At 45.4% G+C, this 23,955-nt stretch overlaps 1 protein-coding gene across 2 annotated transcripts in view; it reads left to right on the top strand.

The window, feature by feature from the left end:
• Nucleotides 1–1,881: 1,881 nt before the first annotated feature.
• The window catches only part of Mpzl1 (myelin protein zero like 1), a 41,388-nt gene continuing 19,314 nt past the window's right edge, over nucleotides 1,882–23,955 (top strand). For both annotated transcript variants that reach the window (XM_052200670.1, XM_052200671.1), the window contains exon 1: nucleotides 1,882–2,113. In XM_052200670.1, the coding sequence (XP_052056630.1) occupies nucleotides 2,023–2,113 (91 nt within the window). In that variant the 5' untranslated portion in view covers nucleotides 1,882–2,022. The remainder of the gene's footprint in view (nucleotides 2,114–23,955) is intronic.

Here is a 23,955-nt window from a genome sequence, read left to right as displayed (position 1 = left end):
TGAGAACCACTGTCCCATTAGCTGCAGGTACTGGTTTTGTTTTCTCTTCAAAAATTGCTTTGAGGGGCTGGAGAGATGGCTCAGCAGTTAAGAGCACTGACTGCTCTTCCAGAGGTCCTGAGTTCAATTCCCAGCAGCCACATGGTGGCTCATAACCATCTGTAATGGGATCCAATGCCACCTTCTGGTGTGTCTGACAGCTACAGTGTACTCATATTATATATATATCAAATATATATATATATATATGTAATACATGCTTTGAGGCAAGTTACATTTGGGACCTTTAATCCCAGCAATCGAGGCAGATCTCTGTGAGTTAGAGGCCAACCTGGTCTACACAGCAAATGCCACAGGCTGGAGAGATGGCTCAGTGGTTAAGACTCCTGACTGCTCTTCCAAATGGTCCTGAGTTCAATTCCCAGCACCCATAGTGGCTCACAACCATCTGTAACAAGGTCTGATGCCCTCTTCTGGAATTTCTGGAAACAGCTCCAGTGTACTTACATATAATAAATAAATAAACCTTTTAAAAAAATCTTTATTAAAAAAACAGATTTACCAATAACCAAAATTCCAGGCTAGCAAAGACTACACAGAGAGACCCTGCCTCAGAAGAAGCAACAAAACTCAAAAAGAATTGTGTTAAAAATTGAGTATCGGGTTGTCTATGCTGAGTATCAGAGCGTGCTACTTGAAAGTGAAGTGTAAGGGCTGTGCATCTACAAACCAGTGAACACAGCCACCTATTGGTAGGACCTGTTCACAGAAGAGGCAAAATAACCGCGATATGCATTCCTGGTGTTCTCCGTTTGCCTGGTAACTAGGAATTTGCTCTACAAGGTTAAGTGCTAGGCTAGTGAAAACATCGGAAGGACATTATTAAGACTGGCTTTTGGAAAAGTCCTGAAAGGAGAGACCACATTTTGGTCTCCTGGACCACGCTCCTCCGCCTATAGTCATGTTCCTGTCTAAAACTTGTTTTCCTCCTCCAGACTATCACTTGGATTTTCCTGTTCTTCGTTCACTCTCATCTGTTTTGGGTTCTGGTCCCTCCTTTGCCCCTTTGAAGACCATTCTCAGAATCCTCCCACTCTTTAGGGTTTGTTGGGTAGCTAGTTCGCAGCCGGTCATTTTCAGAATCGAAGTGAGGCCCCTTCCTCCGTCCTAAGTTTTCCTCTATAGCCCGAGGGACACTGAAATGCTAAACAAACAGTTAAACGCATTCACTGGTTATCTAGGTGGCGGGAAAGAGTTCCAATTCCCATTCCTTTCCTGTCCTTTGAAAAGCCAAAAGAGGGGCTGCTCTAGGTTAGGGCAAGATGGAGACTTCTCATGTTGCAACGCAAATGATCCAGTTCAGGCAAAGACAGACACTCGGCACTGGTCAAAGAGATGGTGGGTCCTTTTCTAACTGGACGACTGAATGAAGTCTCTCCTCACCTCTCTCTTCAACACATTCCTACCCCTCCCCCACCCCGTCCCTAAATTAATTGCTTTTCTTTAGGTGAGGCCAGGAGTAACCAAGTAGATCCTAGTTAGCGATGAGATCGGGACTTGGAAGAGGCCGCGGGGAGGAACATTAAGAGAACTGTAGGGCTCAACCCTCAGCGAGGAGGGCAGCCTCTGGCGGCGGTGGGCCGGAGGGCAGCCCCCACGGCCAGCCACGCAGGCAGGCTCAAAGCAGTGCCGCTGCAGAGGCTCAGTACGCGGGCGTGCTGCAAGACACACCAAGGGCGGGGCCCGGAGGGCGGGGCCTTGCTCGAGGGGGGGCTGACAGGGACTCAAGTTGTCCAATGGCTTCTTTCACAGGTTGCCAGGAAGACCAATGAGCGGGCAGCGGGGCGGGCACAGGGGCTGGAGCTGGGCAGAGGGCTGGCGGTTGGCCACTGGGGCCGGGAGCGGGGGAGCAGTGGCGTGGAGGTGTCCTCGCGCCCGCAGCCGCGATCTGGAGCCGTGTGGTCTCAGGCAAGCGAGCCGACCGCAGCGGGAACCCGGGCGGAACGGAGCGGCGGGAGCAGGATGGCGGAGGCCGTCGGAGCCGTGGCACTGATTGCGGTCCCGGCCCGCCGGCGCTGGCTGTGGTCGGTGCTGGCCGCGATGCTCGGGCTGTGTAAGTGATGCCGGGCCGGGTCGGGCGGGGGCTCGGCGGCCGTGCGCGCGCTCGGGGCGCCGCGGAGGGGAGGGGGCGCGGCCTGCGCGCTCTGGGGCCCGGGCACGCCGCCCGGGGAGCGCGGCCCGGAGCCGAGGAACCTCTTTCTTTGGCTCCCTTTGAGTGGAGGGCGGAGAGGGGGGCTCCCTACCTTGCAGTTCCCCGGGGGCAGTCCCAGGAGCCCGCTCACGCCCAGTCCCCTGCCGTCGCTTCCTGGTGATTCTGGGTCGCTCAAGACCTCCCGGGAGTCCGACTCTGAAATTGAGGTTCTTCACCTTTGGGAGATGGCGGAAGGTTGCAGGATTTTTCACCTGTGGGGCCTTTGTTGGTTTATTTCCTTGTTTAAACCAGTGTTTTTCCTTTACCTGGTAAGATCTATTTCGAATGCGCTTAGATTCATTCTTAAAGCTCTGTGATTGAAAACTCAGAATCTCATTTATTTCACCTCTGGTGTCTGCAAATCACAGAGATGAAATTTATGTTACTTCTAGAATAGAATGCAAAGGCTTAAAAGAATTCGGTCGAATTCGTATTAATGGTAAACATGGGCACCATAGTTTGACAAGTCGTAGAACACTTAGAAAGCATGCTTTTACTTTAATTTTAAAAGCCCCCCTCCTAGGCCCTTACCAAATAAACCAGACTCAAGTTTTTGATAAAGGCTCCAGCTCGGTTTATGTGACGTCTTGGACGAGTTGTTTTATGGGGCGTCTGAAGTAGTGTCTGCCCCAGGACTTGTGTGTGTGTGTGTGTTGGTGTGTTGTTCAAAGCAAAGTACTTGTTTCTGTCGCAGAATTCGGCTAAGTAGTGGTTGCAGAGAGGTCAAAATGCTAAGAAAACACGGAGGGGCTTCCTCCCACTCGTTTCTTTTGTTGTATAAAGTGTAATTTGTTCAAAATCCATTACTCAGTACATTCTTTCGTGCAAAAGTTCTTAATGTAGTAGTCTCTGGAACCAGAAATGTAGGTGAGATTCTGTTGGATTACTAACTTTCATTTAACCTTAGTCGTTGATATCATAAAGGTGAAATACAAGATTCATTTTGTATGTATAAAATGGGATCTGTTCTGGGTTTTTTTTTTTTTTTTTTTCCTGTTTCTCCTAAGGAAACAGAAAAGGTGTGGGGTGTTTTGTTTGATTTTTATTTTTTCTTTTGGTGCCCGTTGTATTTGTGCTTAAGCAAAGGAGCACAGAACAGACCCAAACTCCACTTTATCAGAAAGCTCATGGGCTGAATTGTGTGATGTCAGGCATTGCCGTTGGGGACCGGGCAGTCAGAGTGAGCTTAAATTCAGGTGTTAAAAGTAGCAGAAGCAGGAACTTTGTGTTAATGAATGAAATGCCACCTGCTCTGGTATAAAAGAAACCATTCTTTCTTTCTTTCTTTCTTTTTTCTTTTAGAAGCCAGGTATGGTGACTTACACTTAAAATCCCAACACTTCAGTGGCTGGGATAGGGGGATTGACGTGAGTTAGAGGCCAGTCTGGGCTGATTTGAAGGAACTACACATAAGGGCTCGTCTTTTACAAAGTATTCTTTTTGAGACAGCATCTCACTGTTTTATCACAGGCTGTTCTTGAACTGGACATCTTTCTGCCTCTGCCTTTCAAGTGCTGGATTAAAGGTGTGTACCACACCTGGCTTTTCTGTTTTTGAGGTTTCTTTTCACCGTGTTGCCTAGACGGGCCTTCAGCTCCTGGGCTCAAGCAGGCCTGCTTCAGCCTCCATGAGCCTGGGACCTGCAGGAACACACCACTGTTCTCATCCAGAGTTGCTTCGCAAGTTCTGTTCAGTTACTTAGCAAATCTCTATCAGCACCTCTTAGATGTTAAGTACTTGAAACTGTTATGCAACTTGGGGTCACAGTCTTTACCCTAAGACTCCAGGTTCTTGAGAAGTGAAAACAGTCAATAGTTAAAACAAAAATCTGTGGAAAGTGGAGATTTATTTAGTGTGGCCACGTTGGGAAGACACATGGAGATCCAGTGATTCAATTCCAGCCACCCCCAGGGTTCTGAGAAGTTTAAGGTTTAAATAGAGGGCCAGAGACGGATGCAAGTTTAAGCAGTCCAGGCCAGGGTGTGGGGCTCACCCACCGCTGACCCATCATTATCTGGGCTTAAAGTCTCTCCAGCTAGGTGGTCTAACAACTTGTTAGTGTTGCAAGCTGCTGACAGTTACATTGTAGGTGTGGAGGAGCAGCCTTGAAACTTGATTAGGCTCCTGTCCTAGACTTTAGTTTTCCAGGGCAGAGGCCTGCCATTTAGAAAGTAGATTAAACTCTCTACAAATAGCCAGTGTGGTCCATTCTGTGGCAATATGTCTTGCATCAAAACTCATGCCCCTTGTCCCTCTTCTCCTTCCCCTTAACAGTCACACCTGCTACGTGTGTCCACATCTGTAGACAGATGTTAAATGGGAAGAACACTGGACTGAGAAGTTCCAGTACTCGACATTCTTGCGTGCACAGCCAGCCACCGGGCGTGCTGGTCACAGAGTGAAGTTGTTGACACACCTGCTGACCCCATTACACCCTCGTGGCATTACTCTGCTTTATATTCTTTCTACTGGAGATTATTTTTTTCACACTTATTCTTTCTTGGCTTTTTCACTAATGACGCTATAAAGGCAGAAGAAGAATAGGGTCGAAAAGACCAATTATTATCTACTGATGATTTATTGATTTACATAGATTTACTTCAAGCACTGCTTGTACCGCCTATTGACCAGCCATGACAATGGGCAGTTGTTCTTAACAATCCGCTGACTGCCAACATGCTTCCATAAAATCTTGCTTGTTTACCCACTCCACCTTGTGGTTTTAGGGTATAAAATGAGAATACAGACTGGATCCCGGAGCGAAGCCTTTCAGGAGCTGTCCTAGCTTTTGGTCCACCAGTGACATCTCTCTTCCACTGTTACTGGTGTAGAATGCTTATTTTAGAATGATTCCCACTGCAAAGCCTAGGAAACTGCCTGGGTCACGGCAGGGAATCACCAGGTATTTGTTGAGGGCAGTTCATTGGATAGCAGAGCTGGCACGATTTCATTTGCAAGTTGAAGTTTGTTACCTGAAAGTTTCAAGTGGAGGAACTTTTGAGTTTTCAACCTTTTATTTAATGCATTATGTGTGTGTGTGTGTGTGTATACACATTTATATATATATATATATTTGAGACAGTCTCGCATACTTTATAGCCCAGGCTAGTTTCAGACTCACTGTGTAGCTCAGCCTGGCCTTGAACTCACAGTAATCCTCCTGTGTTGGCCTTCCTAAGTGCTGGGATTACTGGTATGAACCACCCACCACATTTGACTTGAATTTTTAAAATCAGAGTGAAAGCTTTCTAAACTCGTGAGGTACATAGATAATTTACTGTAAACAAATGTTAAAAGTGAGGTCTAAAATCCCTGTATGGTACTGCGTTCCTATAAAACACACACTTCATCCTGACAATCCAACAAGGTGGGGGTGGGGTGGCAAACAGACATCAGCCCCCCGGGGCTGGGGTGGGGGTGGGGAATATGGACAGATGTCTCTCTCCCGTTTATCATCTCCCTGTGGGCTACTCACCTGCATGACCTCTTACCTACCGGAAGTCGCTGTTTCTCTGAGGTCCTGCTCACCCTCAGGCTGGTTCTTACTAGTCTGGCCTTCTCCTCCTGGGGCCCTTATGTTTCTGATTCTTACCGTTACCAGAAAACACACCAACTTCAGAATGCCACCCTGCTCTCCTCGCAGTCTCCCCAGCCCCATTCCAAGCTGCTGGAGCTCATCAAGCCTGTGGTCTTGCCCCCCCCACACCCTCCCCTCAGTGCGTTAGTCACTTCCTGGCTGCTTGTCTCCCTCTCCAGCTCTCCGCAGCCCATTGTTGGAATCATTTCCTGGCAAACTCTTCCCTTCCCAGTCCTCCTGGCCCTTCCTCGTAAGCACCTGGCAGTCGCAGTCCCTCACGTCTGGGAAAGCTCTACCCCTGCCTGTGTCTGCTCTTCCGTCTGCAGTAGTGGCCCCTTTCAGATCCTTCTTACCTTTGTGCAGTTCAGACGTGCTGTAGAATCTGTCTAGTTAAGAAACCTGACTGGCCCCACAGTTCCCCTCATCCCTAAGCTCCGGGCTCTCTGCTCTCCATTTAATAATTACATCTTGTTACTTGGAGGTTTGGGAACTTGACATTTGCGTTGCAAGTCTTTTATTTGCTTTTAGCTTTCTGATTCTTCTCTTTAGCCTCTGGTTTTTAGTGCTTTGTTTCTTCTAGTCTCTGTTCACCCCAGCAAATCCGACAGGGAGACTGAGAGAGAACACCAGAGCGTGTGTTCAGGAACCTTCTAGGCACAGAGGGTCAACAGTGCTTCCCTCCTGGTGGATGAAGCTCCCACAGGCAAGCCTGTTGAGAAGAGGCAGCTGGAGAGCCTCAGCTCCTGCTGGCAGAGGCTTCTGTGCAAGGTGCCGTGCAAACCTAGACCTGTTTAGAGCCCTCGATGGCTGGACAGGCGTGTTAACGAGGGCAGTGTTCTCAACCTTCCTAACACGGCCACCCTTTCACACAGTTCCTCATGTGTGACTCCCCCAACCATAAAATTATTTTTCTAGCTACTTCATGACTGTAATTGTGTTACTGTTACGAATTGTAATGGAGATATCTGCCTTCCAAGGATCTTAGGTGACTCTGTGAAAGGGTCGTTCACCTCCACCCGAGAGGTCATGACCCACAAGTTGAAAAACACCAAACTAAGGGGCTACAAGAGGCTCAAACTCACAAAAGCCCCCGGGCATAGTGGAAGACTGAAGATGCCTAGGGACCTGCCAGTGCTTAGACCGTTTGGACAGATAAGTGATGAACAGAAATAAGTAGGACCAAGGTTTTACTCTCATTACCAATAATGGTAATTTTTCAGAGAAAAGAGAAATGAAATAAATGCCTTTTATTAATTTTTAAAGTTAGGATACAAAGTAATGAGATTCTCCACAACACTTTAATACATATATATCCTACATGTTCTAATTCATTCTCCTCCCCGCTAACATCTCTTGGTTAATAATTTTCTTTGGACATAAGTTTGTCCAGTAGGAATGTACCTAAGTATTCTTGGAGCTGCTGACTTATTTCTTATGGTATATGGAACATATACATACGGGACATATAGATATGGAACATATACATATGGAACATATACATATGAGACATATAGAACATATAGATATGGAACATATACATATAGGACATATACATATGGGACATATACATATGGGACATATACTAGGCCAGGTACCATTTTAAGCTCTTTGCAAGCATTAACTAATTTCAGTTCTAAAATAGCCTAATGAGACAGGCACTCTAGGTTGAGTAACCCTTATCTAAAAATGACAGGACCAGAAGTGTTTTTTAAACCATGGAATATCTGCATGTGCATATACATGCTGAGATATCTTGGGGTAGGAGCAAGTCTGTGACTCAAACTCATTTGTTTAATACACAACATTTAGAAGTATCTGGAAGGTGACTTTATGCAACATTTTTAATATACTTATATTTTCGTATTTCTTTATTTTGAGTTTGTAAAATAGGGTCTTACTATGTCTCTCTAGCTAATTGGCCTTGAACTCACTGTGCAAAATTTGGTTGAGTTGATAACATCTTATCTGCTTCAAGTTCATATCTCTTTGGAGAGCAGGGCAGGCTTTCTAAGGAAGTCCGGAATGGAGTAAGGAACTAGGGAGATATGTCTGCTCCCCGCACCCCGCTCTACACCTTTCGCCCCCTCCAGCCCTTACCCCCGCCCCCACAGCCATCCTTACCCCAAATGTGTGTGTTTAAGGTATAGGCCAACGACCAGCCTCCTGTCTCATTCCTCGGGCACTGTCTACTTTGGTTGTGCTTAATTTTAAAATATTTTATTTTATGTGTGTGAGTGTTTTTCTTTCATTATGCAAATGTGCCAAGCCTGAACTGCACCTAAGGAAGCCAGAAGCGGTATCAGATTTCCCACAACTGAAGTTATAAGGCTCCTTGTGGGTGCTGGGAACTGGTCCTCTGCAAGAGCAGAAGTACTGTTAACCCCTGAGCACCCCTCCAGTCAATGCCAAGTCCATCATTGCTTTAGAGGTAGGTTTTCTCCCTGACCTACAGTGCACCAAGTTAGGCACAGCTGGCAAGTATTTTCTCCTATTAGAGAGTTTTTATGTCAGTTTCTTGCGTTTGAGGCACACAAGTTTTTAATTTTTATTAAATCCAATTTACCCATTGTTATCTTTTTATAACTTATTTATTTTTATTTTATGTACATTGGTATTTTGACTGCATGTATGTCTGTGTGAGGGTGTCAGATCCCCTGAAATAGGAGTTACAGACAGTTGTGAGCTGCCATGTGGGTGCTGGGAACCGAACCCTGGTCCTTTGGAAGAACAGTGCTCTTAACTGCTGAGCCATCTCTCCAGTCCCACCCTTTTATTGCCTCTCCTTTGGGTCAGTGAAACCATCACTGATTAATAACAATGCACAACAGTTATCTCAGGTGGTTTTTTTTTTCCTACCTCTTATATTTAAGTCTGATCTATTTGAGTTAAATTTTGTATAGGGTGTGTTTACATTTTTTTTCGTTTAGTAATCTATATTGGGGATCATTTTATATCAGCATTAAAGAACTTTCTTACAGGACTAGAGGAGATGGCTCTGTCAGTCAAGTCCTTGTCACTCAAGTACAGCAGTGACTTAAATTGTACCAGCAGCTCCTTCGTAAGAGCCAGGACTGAAGTGTCCAGGTAAAAGATTAGTGCTGCGGAGGCAGAGGTGGGAGAATCTCGGGGCTCTCTGGCAGCTGGTTTAGCTGAGTCTGCCAAGCTCCTGGTAAGGTGAAAGACCCTGCTTACACACACACACACACACACACACACACACACACACACAGAGAGAGAGAGAGAGAGAGAGAGAGAGAGAGACAGAGAGACAGAGACAGAGACAGAGAGGGAGAGAGGCAGAGACAGAGACAGAGAGGGAGAGAGACAGAGACAGAGAGGGAGAGAGACAGAGCTTCCTTATTTTTCCTCATGATGCTATGGTATCCTCTTAGCCAAGACTTACTTAAACATTTCTCTTTGAAAATTCACATGAACATATAGATTTGCAAATTATTTTTAAAACAGCCATGTGACTTAGTTTCTTGTTAGCCTCCTCCAAGGTCCTTGTGCTATCTATACTGGAAACATGATTCTTCTGTGAGAGACTGTTTACTCTTATTTTGTACGCTGGCCATATAACCTTGGCGTCACACTTGGTGACTTGACAGACTTGGTCGTTCTGGGCACTTCTTGCCATATAGAGTCTCTGGTGAGTGCTCAGCTCTGGGGAGACTGACCCTGAGGAGCTGAGAGGTTTCAATCCGTTGAACAGTTATGGTGTGTCAGGAAGCAAAAGGCACAGTTATCTAAGTGTCTGGGAAAGTCTTAGATGCATGAGGTGCCCTAAGTGTCTGTCACCCAGGTAACAGTATGTGTTCCTCACCCTCAGTTGTGCTGTGGTCTCTCTGTGTATACAACTTGCAGAGTAATAAGCCAGCCACACTGGAGGTGGTAAACTGTCCAGAGACTCTGAAACAATGAGAATGTGGGTTTCTTTGTTAAGCAGAGAGGAAGTTAGATGAAAATTCTGAAATACACACATTGCACATCCTCAGTGACTCCTCAGGCACTGGGTCGTAATGAGCAGCAACGCCCACCTGGAGCTAAAACTAGTTTGACAGAGTCCATTTCTTCACGTTACTAACATTTTTAAAATTTAGTGTGTGCACATGCGCAGTCATGCACTAGTGCTATGGCGCGCACATGGAGGCAGAGCGCAACCTACAGGAGTCCTCGTGTCCCCATGGGTCCCAGGGATGGATGCTCCTTTACCTGTCACTGGTTTTCACATGATGTTACGTCCAGTTTAGCTCTACAAGAGACTAAGCTTATTGTATGCATTGGTTAATGAGTATGGTGTCAGGAAAAAAGTAATAACCTTGGAGTTATTCACATCCTGCTTTTGTATGGTCTGGAAACCTTCAATAAGTCATTCTTCTGGCCTAGAGTATTTTCATCTGTAAAATGAACCTGAGCCAGACAGTTTTGAAGCCTGTAAATACATGGGGACACTTAATTAGGAGGTGGTGTGGAGCTGCTGAGGCTGACAGCGACCCAAGGCAGCTGACCTGGTCTGGATGGGGCAAGCGGAAAGGAGTGCTCCCCTTAACTTAAGCAGGTTAAGTCTCCAAGCTGGGCATTTCTAGGTGGGGCTCGGCACCCTGCCTGCACGAGGCCACAGAGGCATCCCTGAATTATAGTAGTTCAAACATCTGCAAGAGGAAGTAAAATACTACTTTACTTTTCTCATTCATATTTATTTTGTTATAATTTCAGACTTACGGAAAAGTTGCGAAAGAATGCAGACTTCTGTCTGCCTTCGGGTCGTTTAAAGGTTAACATCCGCAGTCCCCCCTGTCCCTTCCAGCTCAGCATCAGAAGCGATGCTTCCTGCCCTTCACGTAGCTCCTTTGCACACTCTCCAAAGACATTCTCTTGGGTGGCCAGTCCCCTTATCGGAATCGGAGGATGAATATTGAAATATGTAGTGGGAAATTATTAAAATAGTACCGCCCCGCCAGGCCTCTGCTCCAAGCCCCCGGTGGGTCTCTCTCTCCTGCCCAGTACCCACTTCTTCCAAGTATCCGGCAAAGCACGACTCTTAAACTTGAATAGTTAACCAAATATATTTATGTGTATGAAACTCCTGATTACATAATGTTTATCCCAATATTTCTAACCTCTCAGCACACCAGAAACACTTCTGATGCCATCTGGATCTGCGCCTCCTCTGCTCCCTCTTGCAGCTCTCCGGCCCCCTTTCTCTCCGCCCCCCCTCTCTCTTCGCCCCCCCTCTCTCCGCCCCCCTCTCTCCGCCCCCTCTCCGCCCCCTCTCCGCCCCGCCTTCTCTTAGCCCCTCCTCCTCCCCTCCAATCACTGGCCTCTCACTGCCTCTCTCTGCCCCGCCTTCTCTTAGCCCCGCCTCCTCTCCCCCCCTCCAATCACTGGCCTCTCACTGCCTCTCTCCGCCCCGCCTTCTCTTAGCCTCGCCTCCTCTCCCCCCCTCCAATCACTGGCCTCTCACTGCCTCTCTCCGCCCCGCCTTCTCTTAGCCCCGCCTCCTCTCCCCCCCCTCCAGTCACTGGCCTCTCACTGCCTCGATGTGAATGGATAGGAAATATCTTGCATCAGAAATAGTCTTAGTGTGCAGTATGTGGCTTTGCTTTGCCTGTTGTCTTCAGACGATGGATCCTTCAGATCCTGGCGGTCCCTGCCTCCTTAGTCACCTTCAGTCAGGAGCACTTCCCTCGTTTTTAAAATTCACACCCATCTCTTTGTTCCTTTGTTTGTTCTTTGTTAGCTCTGCCTGTTCTAGAACTCACTTTGTAGACCAGGCTAGCTTCAGACTCAGACATCATCCAGTCTCTGCCTCCTGAGTGCATTTAAAGGCCTGTGCCACCACCACCTGGCTTCACACCAACATATAAAATATAAGCAATAGAGGCCAGTTATATTGTAGATTGTCCTGCAGCCCGCTGGTGACTTAGGCTCCGTTTTTGGCGGGAATGTCACAGGGGGGACAATGTTCTCCGTGCTGGTGGGTCACCAGGAGATGCTGGCTCCCTTTGCCCTCTGGTGCCATGCTGTTCCACAGTACAGTCACCATCCTTTCTGCTTTGTAAGGAACCGTCTTGTGAGGAATATGTCGAAACTGAGTAAATGTTTGATAAGATTCCCATCGAAGCGGTGGTGGTGTTTGAAAATAAGGCTTTAAGAGCTTTTGATAAGTACATTTTATTCATTTCTTTCCCTTTTTTGGAGACAGGGTTTTGCTATGTAGGGGACTCATTATGTAGATCAGGCTGACCTTGAATAGAGATTTGGTTGTCTCTCTATGCTCTAGAATTTCTTATTACTAGTTATTTCAAAGAAATTAGGCTTGTATCATTCTTTTTCCTTAAAAAAAAAAGTGGGGGTGGGAATCCCTCTGTGCTACAGAAATGGCTTAGTTGTTAAAGCACTGGCTGCTCTTGCAGAGGGCCTGGCTTTGGTTCCTAGTGTGCACATAGTGGCTGACAACAGTCTGTCACTCAAGTTTCTTCTGTGGCTTTTTGGCCATAATATCATTGAAGAGGAATCTTTTTTTTTTTTTTTAGATTTATTTATTTATTTATTATATGTGAGTACACTGTAGCTGCCTTAAGACACTCCAGAAGAGGAAATCAGATCTCATTACAGGTGGTTGTGAGCCACCATGTGGTTGCTAGGATTTGAACTCAGGACCTTTGAAAGAGCAGTCAGTGCTCTTAACCACTGAGCCATCTCTCCAGCCCCATTGAAGAGGAACCTTAAAAGATCACCTGTTACCTATTTGTTCTTGCTGTTGTTGGTATGATTGTTACGTTTGTTTTGTCTTCTTTTTGTGCTAGTAAGGATCGAAATCTAGAGTCTTGTGTACGCTATGCAAATGTTCTACCACCAAGTATATCCTAGCCCATTATAAATTATGGTGTATAAATTAGGGGGCAAAGGGGTTGTTATTTTGATTGGTTTGGACAGAATCTTTCTCTGCAGCCTAGGGTTGTCTGGGCAGCACCGTGTTGCCCATTCTGACCTTAAACTTTAAGCCCTTCTCTCTCTAACTCCTGAGAACAGAGATCACTGCTGTGTCTGCTGCTGTTGTTCCTCTCAAGTGTATCTGGAGATGTGGTGGGGACCAGGAATAAAGATTGTCGAGAAATTGTGTTCAGGGAGCTGGGAAGATGGTTTTGCCTCTAAGAACTCTGGCTGCTTTTCCAGAGGAGATGGGTTCCAGCACCCATTGCGGAGGACTCACAGCCTCTTGTAACTCCAGCTCCAAGAAATCCAATACCCTCTTCTGGCCTCCATGGGTACCTGCATGCGTGTGGGATACACGTACCACACATACAGAAACACACATACATAAAAATAAATCTTTAGTTGGGGATGGCCTCACCATGCCTCGAATCCCAGAACTCTTGAAACAGAGGCAAACAGATCTCTGTGAGGTCAAAGCCAGCTTGATCTGCAGAGCTAGTTCTAGGCCAGGTAGAACTATATAGTTAGACCCTGTTTTAAAAACATTAAATAAAAAAGTAATTCTTTAAAAAGAATTTTTTAAAAAGAAATTGTGAATCCAGTTGGGGAATGCAAGTCAGCTGCAGGACCAGTCATCAAAAGAGTTTGGTTTTCTCTGGAAGGTGCCGCTTCAGCAGACTGCAGCCCAGAGGTACTGGATGAGAGACACTGAGTAGCAGGGCAGAACTCATCAAATCATGGACTTCCTCCCAGTCCCCTTGGGTGAAACCTTGGAAAGCTGGTCTTTCACAGAGACCAGCCTGGTTCTGGGCCAAGAGAAAAATACCCATCATGTGTGCAAAGTGGTGAATGTTTCTGTGGATGTGGAAGGAAGTGGACTCCTTGAGAGATGGCTCTTCCGGCTCCCGGGTGTGGCACCTCAGATGGAAATCCGGGAGGGAAGCCTGGCTTTGAAAAGCCTTAGAGGTTATGCTGAGGGTTGGTGGCACTTTTTTTCTATTTCTTAAATACAGATTTGGTGGCACTTTTTTTTCTTTGCTTATTTTTTGTTTTTCTGAGACAGAGTTTCTCTGTGTAGCCCTGGCTGTCCGGGAACTAACTCTGTAAACCTTTCTGGCCTCAAACTCAGAAATCTGCCTGCCTCTGCCTCCTGAGTGCTGGGATTATAAGCGTGTATCATCACTGCCTGTCCAGAGATAGCACTTTTAAGTTGAATTTTAAATAAGAAACTGGCATGGACAAATCAAATTTAATTGAGAAACTGCCCCAAAATGTTGGTAGTCGACACAGCTTCCAGCTACACACAGCTCTAAAAATGTTTCTACCCACTATTTCACTTTCCTGTGTGTGAGCCATAGGCCATTAGCTTGTTTGTCCCTCTTCTGGGTGGTTTGGCAATAGGCTTAGGTTTCACACATAGTCAGTACACTTAGATTTCTCAGAACCTAGCAGAGCTGTGGTTCAACTTCCAATGGAATCTGTAGATATTCTGGCCACTGTGCTATAGAATACACAATAACTTCATGTTTCACTTCTTCCTAATGTATATCTCTAACCATTAAGGTCACAACAGCTTGCACACTCTCAGAAGTTATATATATGTATTGTATGTGTACATCGGGACTTTGGAGACATGGTTAACTCAGATATTTTTTTGTGCACATTTAACAGTGTCTTTAAGAAGACAATAGAGCATTTCCTTAGTCTTTGAAAATCTCAGATCCGTAGCATTTATTTTCCAGTGAACCTTGCTTACTATGTCTGAACCTTACTCAGTCAAATGTCAGCAAAGCAGGCCAGGTCTTCCTGGGGAAGGGCATCACTAGTGAAGTTCTGACTTCCTCTTTGGTGTGCTAGAGAGTGGTTGGTCTTAGACTCTGAGGGCATTTGAAGGTTTGAATGCTTGGGTACATTTCATAGCAATTAAATCAAAACGTCTGAGGCTAGAGGGTCGGTCCTGTGTATGAGTATCTTGATTGTTTTCCTTTCCTAGTTTATGAGACTGGGTTTCATGTGGCCGTGGGCTTGCTCTGCAGCTGGCTGAGTGGGTGAGGATAGCCTTGAACTTATCCCATGCTCCCTAGCTCTCAGATTCTGGGATCTGAGCATGTGCCACCACATCTGGCTTGCTTTGCGTTAAGAAACCAGTCTTACGTGTCTGGGTTTATGTGCCTACACTGCTGTGTGCAGAGGCCAGGCCTGAGGAAGCCAGAAGAAGGCCTTAGACCCCTGGAGCTGCTGTTACAGGAGCTCGGGAGCTGTCTGACTTGGGTGGAACCAAGTTCAGGTACTCCTGAGGAGTACAAACTCTCCTAACCACTACTGGTCTCTCCCGCCCCGAGGCCTTCTAAAAGGACTTTGGGGTTTTAGAGTTTTTTGGGTTATATTGCAAAACTAAGAGGAAGATGCAGCTATTTCAGACCCTCCCCCATACATAGTCTCCTATGTTACCAACATCCACCACCGGAGTGATGCTTTGGAGAAGGCTGTTGTTAAGCCTGTTGAACCTGTACCACAACATCATTGTAACCCAAAGACTCTAATGTTTACAGTAGTATTTACTTCTACTCATAATGGTAGGGCCACCATTATGAGCACATATACAGTAGTAGTTTCAGAGTCTCTCAGTAGTTTAAATGAGCACCACTATTTATTTATTTATTTATTTATTTATTTATTTATTTATTTATTTATTTATATTTTACTTTATGTTTGTTTGAGGAGTGCCTTTCTTACCATTGACCTTGAGCACATTCTCTTTTCCAGTCTTTATTACTGTGATGTTTTATGGTACTGGCTAGATTTGTTTCCCACGGCTTCTGATGTACCGTAAATCTTGTAAGATTTGAGAATTCACAGAGTTTTAAGACAGTAATCTTTTGCTAACAGAGAAATTTTGTATACATTTCTGCACTTGAGAAAGACAAAATATTGAGCTCTCCAGTGGTGGTGCCCTCGGGACTTTCGACGTGGGGTGTTAAGTTATAACCCTTCGGAAGTAAAATGATCTGATCTACCCACAATACTGTATTTTCAACTTCTTGCCAAGATCTGAAGACAAGCTTGGACCCTCCATGCTGGTGTTGCAGGGCAGGCGCAGGGCAAGATGGCATTTGCATTGCCTGCTTGATTGCACTGAGCTCTTGGTCTTCAGTGAGGGCCCACTGTGGGGCATCCCCCACACGACTCCCTGGGACTCCAGATGCAGGGAATGGTGCTTCCCTGATGTATTGTGGACGTTTGTCTGTCTGCACAAGGCTGTCAGTTCCAGCATAGACTTGTAAGAATGAATGCTTGATTGGGAAAAAAAGCACTCAGTCAGAGGACATGGATGAACAGAGCAGAGAGAGAGAGAGAGAGAAGCAATGCCAGGCCTTATAGTCAAGTGACTTACAGTCAGTGCAGTGACTGGCCTGATTCAAGACCTTTTGAATGTCTCTCATTTCAGCAACAGAAAAATCTTTGTTGGTTGAGAAAAAAAGTTAAGGCTGGAGATGTGGCCAGCTGGACATGGATGTGAATGGCAGGAATTGACTGAGAGACTGGGGACTCCTGCCTGTTCCTACAAGTACACGCAAGTTTCTTTCACATCTAGATTCCGACCGATGAATTCCCTTTGGAGGAGACCTGTGGATGCCTCCTTCAGTATTGCGCCAACCAATAGATGTTACCCTGAGGAATCTCTATACACCCCTGGTGTTTTAAAACTTGGATTTTTTGTTTGTTTGTTTGGTTGGTTTGAGTTTTGGTTTTTCAAGACAGGGTTTCTCTCTCTAGCATTGGCTGTTCTGAAACTCATTCACTCTGTGGACCAGGCTGGCCTCAAACTTGGAGACTTACCTGCCTCTGTCTCCTTGGTGCTGGAGTTAAAGACGTGCACCATTACCCCTACAAATCTTGAATTTTTAATTAAAAAAATTTTTTTTATATTTTGGTTTTTCAAGACCGGGTTTCTCTGCATAGCCCTAGCTGTCCTGGAACTCTGTAGACCAGACTGGCCTTGAACTCAGAAATCTGCCTGCCTCTGCCTCCCAAGTGCTGGGATTAAAGGCATGCACTACCACTGCCCGGCTTGAATTTTTTAAAAATGTTTTCGGTTTTGTTTTTTAAAGACTTATTTTATGAATATGAGTATGCTGTCCATCACACACCAGAAGAGGGCGTCGGATCCTGTTATAGATGGTTGTGAGCTACATGTGGTTGCTGGAAATTGAACTCAGGACCTCTGGTAGAGCAGCCAGTGCTCTTAAGTGCTGAGCCATCTCTCCAATTCAAATCTTGAAATCTTTATTGTGAAGCAGTTAGAACGTTGGATGTTTTGTTCTTTTTTCCGTTCTCTCATTTTGTGCCCCCTGCGCCCCCCTCTACCCCCCCTACCCTCCGGAGTCAAACAATACCTGAACACATTGAGAAGGGACCAGGCATCTTGTCAGGTGTAATGTTGAACTTAGAACCAGTCCTCTGCCCTCTGATGGCTCTAGACAGCTGGCCTTTCCACAGAGCATGATGGGAGAAGTGACCAAGGAAGGACAGGATGTCACGGGATCACCAGTGTCGGGGAAGGAAGTCACTTTGAGATTGAGGCCTGAAGCAGAATCAGAGACAGCGTGCAGAGGAAAGAGCGTGTTCCTGATGAGTGGAGAGTCCTCTTGATGAGGGTCTCAGGCTCACTGAATGGAGTATAGTTTTGTAGCCGGCCCAGACTTTGTGTCAGTCGGCTAAGAGAGCTCCAAAATAGTAACCCTGACGCATGGAAGGAACCCATTTGAACTTTAGGTGGCCTCTGGCCACCAGCAGCAGCCAAGCAGCTCTGCGCCTGCGCAGTCGCCGCTGACACGTGATCAGGCTGTGCTTACCCAGCAGACACAGTCGGCACTCACTCCTGAATGTTTTGACTGGAACATTCTGGGACTGAAAAAAGCCGTCTTTCCCCTTCGTACTAATGTCTTTTCCTCATTTTGTTTTTGTTTGGTTTTTGAGACAGGGTTTCTCTGTGTATCCTGGAAATCACGCTGTAGACCAGGCTGGCCTCGAACTCAGAGATCAGCCTGCTTTAGTCTCCGGAGTGCTGAGATTAAAGCATTCCACCACCACGTGGAATTTCCTTCAGTTTTTATTCTGAAACATAAAATGTGTGAGGGGAAAAGGTGGAGAGAGAACACAGCTCTTGGGCTGAATAGAGTAAGGGCCGAGGCACCTGTCTCCCCACTGTGGCCCAGCAGTAACATCATCCGGAATAATCTTGTGTTTAGTGTGTTTTGTCTTGTTTTGTTCTTTTAAAAGGTCACATGAGTGCTTGTCTTAGCAGGTAGTATTAGCCTATCACCATCTACCAACAAAATCAATGAAAGATAGGCCAGAGAGCAAGCAGTTCCTAAATAGATGGATTTGTACTCTTTGATAAGAGGGCATACTGGCAACTTCAAAGTGCTTGCTGCACTTTGGAAAACCTTAGCAGGATCCTTTGTAACAGTAACAGGAGGAGGATTGCCTCAACCAAAGACACTTTGAGGATCATTGTCTGCCTGGCCTGTGGGAGTGCTTTGTTTACTCACAACTATGCTATCCAGTATATTTCCAGTGATTTTACAAGTTTGAGTTTTTTGGAGTCATGAGGTCATTGGGCCTCTCTCACTTCCTGTTACGTTCGTAATTCAGAGTATCGGAACAGGCCATGTCAGGAAATGACCTCCTGGTCGAGCCGTGTTTGTCTAACCGGGTATGAAATTGCTTTCTTCAGGCTGGGTGGTGTGGTACACGTGCCTGTAGACTCTGCTGGATAGATTGCCAGGTCAGAGTCAGCCTGACCAGCTGCCAGACCAAAGAAACAAAGCGTTTTCCTTTTGATCTTTTCTAAAAATGTCCTGGCTTTCCATCTGAAGTATAAGCACCTCAAGTGTGGGCATCCTTTGCTTCTTGTAGAAGTGGCCCTGCGCCTTTGTTCCTGCCTGTCAGGTATTTTCTAGGTGTCTTCCAGTCTGAGGCAGTCAGTCTCCCTGCTCTTTGTAACGTCAGAGTCACTGCTCAAAGATAACTGGGCAAAGTCCCCATCTCTAGGGCTCAGTAACTGAAGAGTTCTTTTGGGGTTGTTTGTTTTCTTGACCCTTAAGCTCTAGTTTAACTCAGCAAAGTTTTCTGCTTCTTGTTAAACCAAGGCGAAAATGTGCTGATGCCGTTACCGTGTCTGAGTTTATACATAAGTTTGTTTACGTGAGCCTTGAACGTAAGTTCATGAAGTATGGAAACACTTGATAAGCATTTCATTTCAATTTCGTTTTTATTTCGTCATAATCTTTCCCCTGATGTCAACAGGAAAAATCATTTTAAAATGTTTTGGGGTTCAGAGTTAATACATTGTGGCCTAGTTTTCTGTTTGTTTTGTTTCTTTCCTCCTCCTTTTTCCCTTTAGCAGTAATAAATACTATGACCAAAAAGTCCACCATGAAGGGAAGTCTGGTTAGGGGCTCAAAGCAGGAACTGAAGCAGAAGCCGTAGAGGACTCCGCTTGCTCTCCAGGCTCCACTCAGCTACCTCCTCCCTGCCTTCCAGGACGGCTGCCTTCAGTGGGTTGGTCCTTCCCACATTGGTCATCCATCAGGAAAACGCCCCTTGGGCTTCCTACAGGCTCCCTCTTAGACGGCCCTCAACTGCGCCAGGCTCCCAGTGAGCTAGCAGTACGCAGTGCAGCAGTCATTTTGCTTCTCTTAACTTTTCTTACTCTTATGTTTTTAACTTTAATTTTATTTATGTGTGTATGCATGCTCATAGAATGTTAGTTGGAGTAAAATACTGTGCATGCCGTGGCCTGCACCTATCAATTCAGTCATTACCCCAGGTTCCCTTTTGATTACCCCGTGAATCAGCATCCTATCCTATGACTCCAGCCCTTTGAATCTTAGAGGCATCAAGCACTAGCACAGACAATAAGATAGCCAGGTAGACCCCACTCTAAAATTACCTTTCCCACCTGCCTGGGCCTAGATCTAAACTCCCTTTGTCCAAGGCTGACCTTGAACTCTAGAATCTACCTGCCTTTGTAAGAATAAACAAACCAAAAAATTCACTGGATGGGACGTTGCCCTGTGATCACCACTCCCTAGAACTCTTTATCTCCTTCCTTAGTATCTTTCTGACAAGCTCATAGTTCAACTGCCTTTACGTCTGTAAAGCTCATTATATAATTTGTATTGAATCCTTATATGTTGTATAGTTGAGAAATTAAATACTTTTGAACTCAGGGTTTCAGCGTTCTTTCCCACAGCCTTAAGGGCTGTCCTGAAGCTTCTACCATTTTGCTGAGACGTAGACACACCCTCCTCTCCCCCCCGACTCTTGACAACTCTGATTATCTTGGAGTCATTAACCTTGGCAGAGAGGACATTCCTTGAAGGAGGAATGTGAAAATATGTACACTATTATACAAACAGGCCTTGTGACCCCAGCAGCCATCGACACTCTGGGAGGCCCACACACTGCTGGCTCTGTCCCAGGGGCAGGAAACCGTGTCATACTGTCCCTTACATGGCCAGCCAACCTGGCATTCTGGTATGGAACTAGGTTCTCAGGCTTGTACAGCAAGCACTTTAACTGTCTTGAGCTTTTATTTCCTCCTTATCTTGAGAAGTATCAGATTTCCGCATGTTTTCTTTTTTAATACATTATTATTTTTGGTTGACCTTTCCCACCATCCTCTCCCCTCCCACCTCTCTGGCCCCTCTCCACCTTAACCCTTCTGTTTTTATAGCGTATCTGTTCTCTCCTTCTCCTCCCAAATGAAAGAATCTCTTTTCCCCTCACACGGGCCCTTTTAAGTCTTCTTGGCTCTGCACATACTTCACCTAAACTAAATGCATATAAAGAAAATCAGAAGATAGAATATGCATGTAAGAAAGAATATGTGGTTTGTCTTTCTGAGCTTGGGTTAGTTACCTCACTTCATGTGTTTCCCAGTTCTACCCATTTCTTACACGTCATAATTTCAGGTTCTTTAAAGCTGAATAAAGTCCATTGTGTATATTTACATTTCATTACCCATTCATCAGTTGGTGGACATCTAAGGTAATAGCCACTTTTTGCCATGATCCCATAATTATAAATTCTAGATCTGAAAGGACTCTATTTGGTTTTTTTTTTCACATTGAGATTTCAGCCTTTGGTGACTTGGAATGTAGCTTAGCACAGTTCTTTCTATGTCTTCGTGCTCTTCGCATTTGCGTATGTAGACATTGTAATTAGACCCTGAGAACCCTTTTATAACTCTGAAGCCGAGCTGTCTGAATCCACAATAATTTAACTGGGATCTTCCACTATAATAATTAGAAGGGGGACAGGCGGGACCAAGCCTTTCCTAATTGTTTAAGAAACCAATGAACCCACCCTTTGCTTGGGCTGCGTGGAATGTGACCTTAAAGGGACACCTGCTCTCTAGCTTCTCTCTTTGTTCACACAGGAGAACATTTCTAACAAAGGTGCCATTCCCGCTCATGTGGAAGGTCAGAAACAACAATTGCAGTATATAAAAGCACATTGGATTGTAGACTTTGCCATTGCATAGAAACTGCGTGCAGGTTTAAGCAGGAGAAGCTGTTGCAGTATGCTCAGTAAAACTGGTTGCTGCTATTGCATAGATCGAGCTCCAGTTGGAAGAGGTGAGTCAGGTCTCAAAATGGAGTCATGATCCAAAGGAACTGGAACAGTTGAGGAAGCTGTTTATTGATGTGCTAAGCTTTGAAACCACAGATGATAGTTTAAAAGAACATTCTGAGAATGAGGAACGTTACAGGTTGTGTGGAGATGAGAGACCTTCAACAAAACATTCAGGGACTTTGGGTTTGTGACTTGCTTCTGTGTTGAAGAAGTGGCTGTAGAAATGTGTACCCTGCCACTCAAACTTGATGGTTGTGGTAGAACCAAGGAACAGTTTCTAGAGAGTCCATAAAGCCTGCTGCCTGAATAGTGAAGAAAATTTTGGTGGTATTAAAGAAGATACTGAAGAATATAATCTGAGAGACTACTTTGAAAAGTAAGGCAGATTGAAACCATCCAAGTTCTAGAAGTAAAACAGGATGGGAAAAAGAAGATTTGCTCTTATAGCCTTTGATGATCGTGACACAGTTGATGAAACTTTTGTTCAGAAATACCACACTTGGGGCTGGAGAGATGGCTCAGTGATTAAGAGCACTGACTGCTCTTCTGAAGATCCTGAGTTCAAATCCTAGCAACCATATGATGACTCACATCCATCTGTAATGAGATCTCTGATTTACTCTTCAGGAGTGTCTGAAGACAGCTACAGTGTACTTACATATAATAAATAAATGAATCTTAAAAAAATAAATAAATACCACACTTGTCATTGAGCATAATTGTGATGAGAAGGGCCATTTCTAAACAAGAGGTGGCATCTGCTGACCACGGAGAATTCTATCAATGGGCATAATTGTGAAGAAGAGATGCTGGATCGTAGAGAGGTTGGGGAGGAGGATACGGTCATGGAGGAAACTTTGGAGGCAATTTTGGTGTTGGTGGAAACTTTGGTGGAAGAGGTAGTGGTGGCTGCAGAGGTAGTTACAGAAGCAGTGATGGTGGGTATAAAAGATTTGAAGGTGATGGTGGTAACTATGCTGATGATTATAGTTACAATAGTAGAGGAGGCTATAGTGATGGGCCAGGATATGGAGACCAAGGTCATGGATGTGATAGAGGAGGATATGATGGTTACAATGAAGGAGGAAACTTTGGTGGAGGTGACTATGGTAGTGGTGGGAACTATAATGACTTTGGAAATTAGAATGGATAACAGCATCAAAATATAGATCCATGAATTAAGAGAGTGTTAGAGGATGCTTTAAGATAGTCTGCATGGTGGTAGCTTTTGTCTGTGGTGGAAGTGGTAGATATGGAAGCAGAAGGGTAATGCAGAAAATGGCTACGGAAGAGAGGGAGGGGTTGTCAGGAAAGCTCTCAGTTACTCTGAGACAGTCCTCTTCAATACTTTACAGGAACTGTAAAAGTCTGCCACGGAAGGAACAATGGTCCATAGCCAGAAACATCACTGCAGCTTAAACAGGAAGCCCTTCTTGTTTGGGACTATCACAACACAGTTTGCAAAACGCACGGCTGTTTATTAATGCAGTGTAGTGTCAATTAGGTGTACATGCCAAGGTCTTTTACCTGTCGCAGCTTTGCTTTTCCTTACATCAGGTATGTTGCCCTGTAAATTGTAATAGTGGTGCCAGGTATGAAAAAAAAAGGAATTTTTAGCTTAAAAAAAAAAAAGAAGGAAAGAAAGAAAGCTAGCACATGCAGATTTAAGTAGAAGGAGTGGAAGCTTTGTGCTTGGTGAGAGTGGGCCAGACTCCAGCTATTGGTACTGTGCTGAAACCTGCTAAAGCCAGGGCTTCTTCCCCAGGCTTCCTCCTGAGATAGCTATGCAGAGCATTTGACACAATACTTTCCCTTTATCTCTCTGCATCCTGGGTTTCTGAGATACTCTCGGGCTGGTCCTTCTTGGTGCTCTGCATACATACATTCCTAGCTTCAAGGGAGTGGACGCTGCTGCTCATTGCAACGAGGTCGGAGAGGTGGGGGTTAAGGCCTCAAGGGACGGAGAACTGGCCCGATTCCGGGTCCTGTGGGGAGCCCTGGAAGCCTTAAGCGGAGGAGTGATAAGATCTTGTCTGTGTTTTGAAACAGAACCTTCTTGACCTCTCTGTGGAACACTTGCAGTTGATTGGGTAGGGACGGAAGTAAAGACACCAGTTAGGAGGCCATTGAAATCCTCTCTGAAAGTGCTGGCTTGGACCAGAGGTAGCACTGAGTCCTGGAGAGATTTAAACTGTGTTAAAGTACAGAGAATGTGGTTTTTAGACAGCTCTGGAATTTGTAAGGAAAGGGAGTCAGGGCAGCTCTAGATCTGGCCTCCCACTGACTGTGAGAGAGGTTAATGGAAAGTCAGCCTCCTGTACAGGAATTAGGGGGTTGGTTTGGGCATTTCAAATTTGTGTGTTCTGAGTAATCACTTTTAGGAGCCCAGACGTGAGATGAAGTCACAAAAAGGAGCACTAGGTGCATGTGGGTCAGTGTCCTGGAGCTTTTAATTTAGAAATGAGAACAGGAAAGGAGCTAGCAGTGAGAAAAGAATCCAGGGAGAACAACCTTCCAGAGCCAGACCATAAGATGTCAAGGA

This window comes from Apodemus sylvaticus, chromosome 12 (assembly GCF_947179515.1).
Source record: "Apodemus sylvaticus chromosome 12, mApoSyl1.1, whole genome shotgun sequence".
NCBI classification, from domain to species: Eukaryota; Metazoa; Chordata; class Mammalia; order Rodentia; family Muridae; genus Apodemus; species Apodemus sylvaticus.
This window is presented reverse-complemented; position numbering and strand designations above follow the sequence as displayed.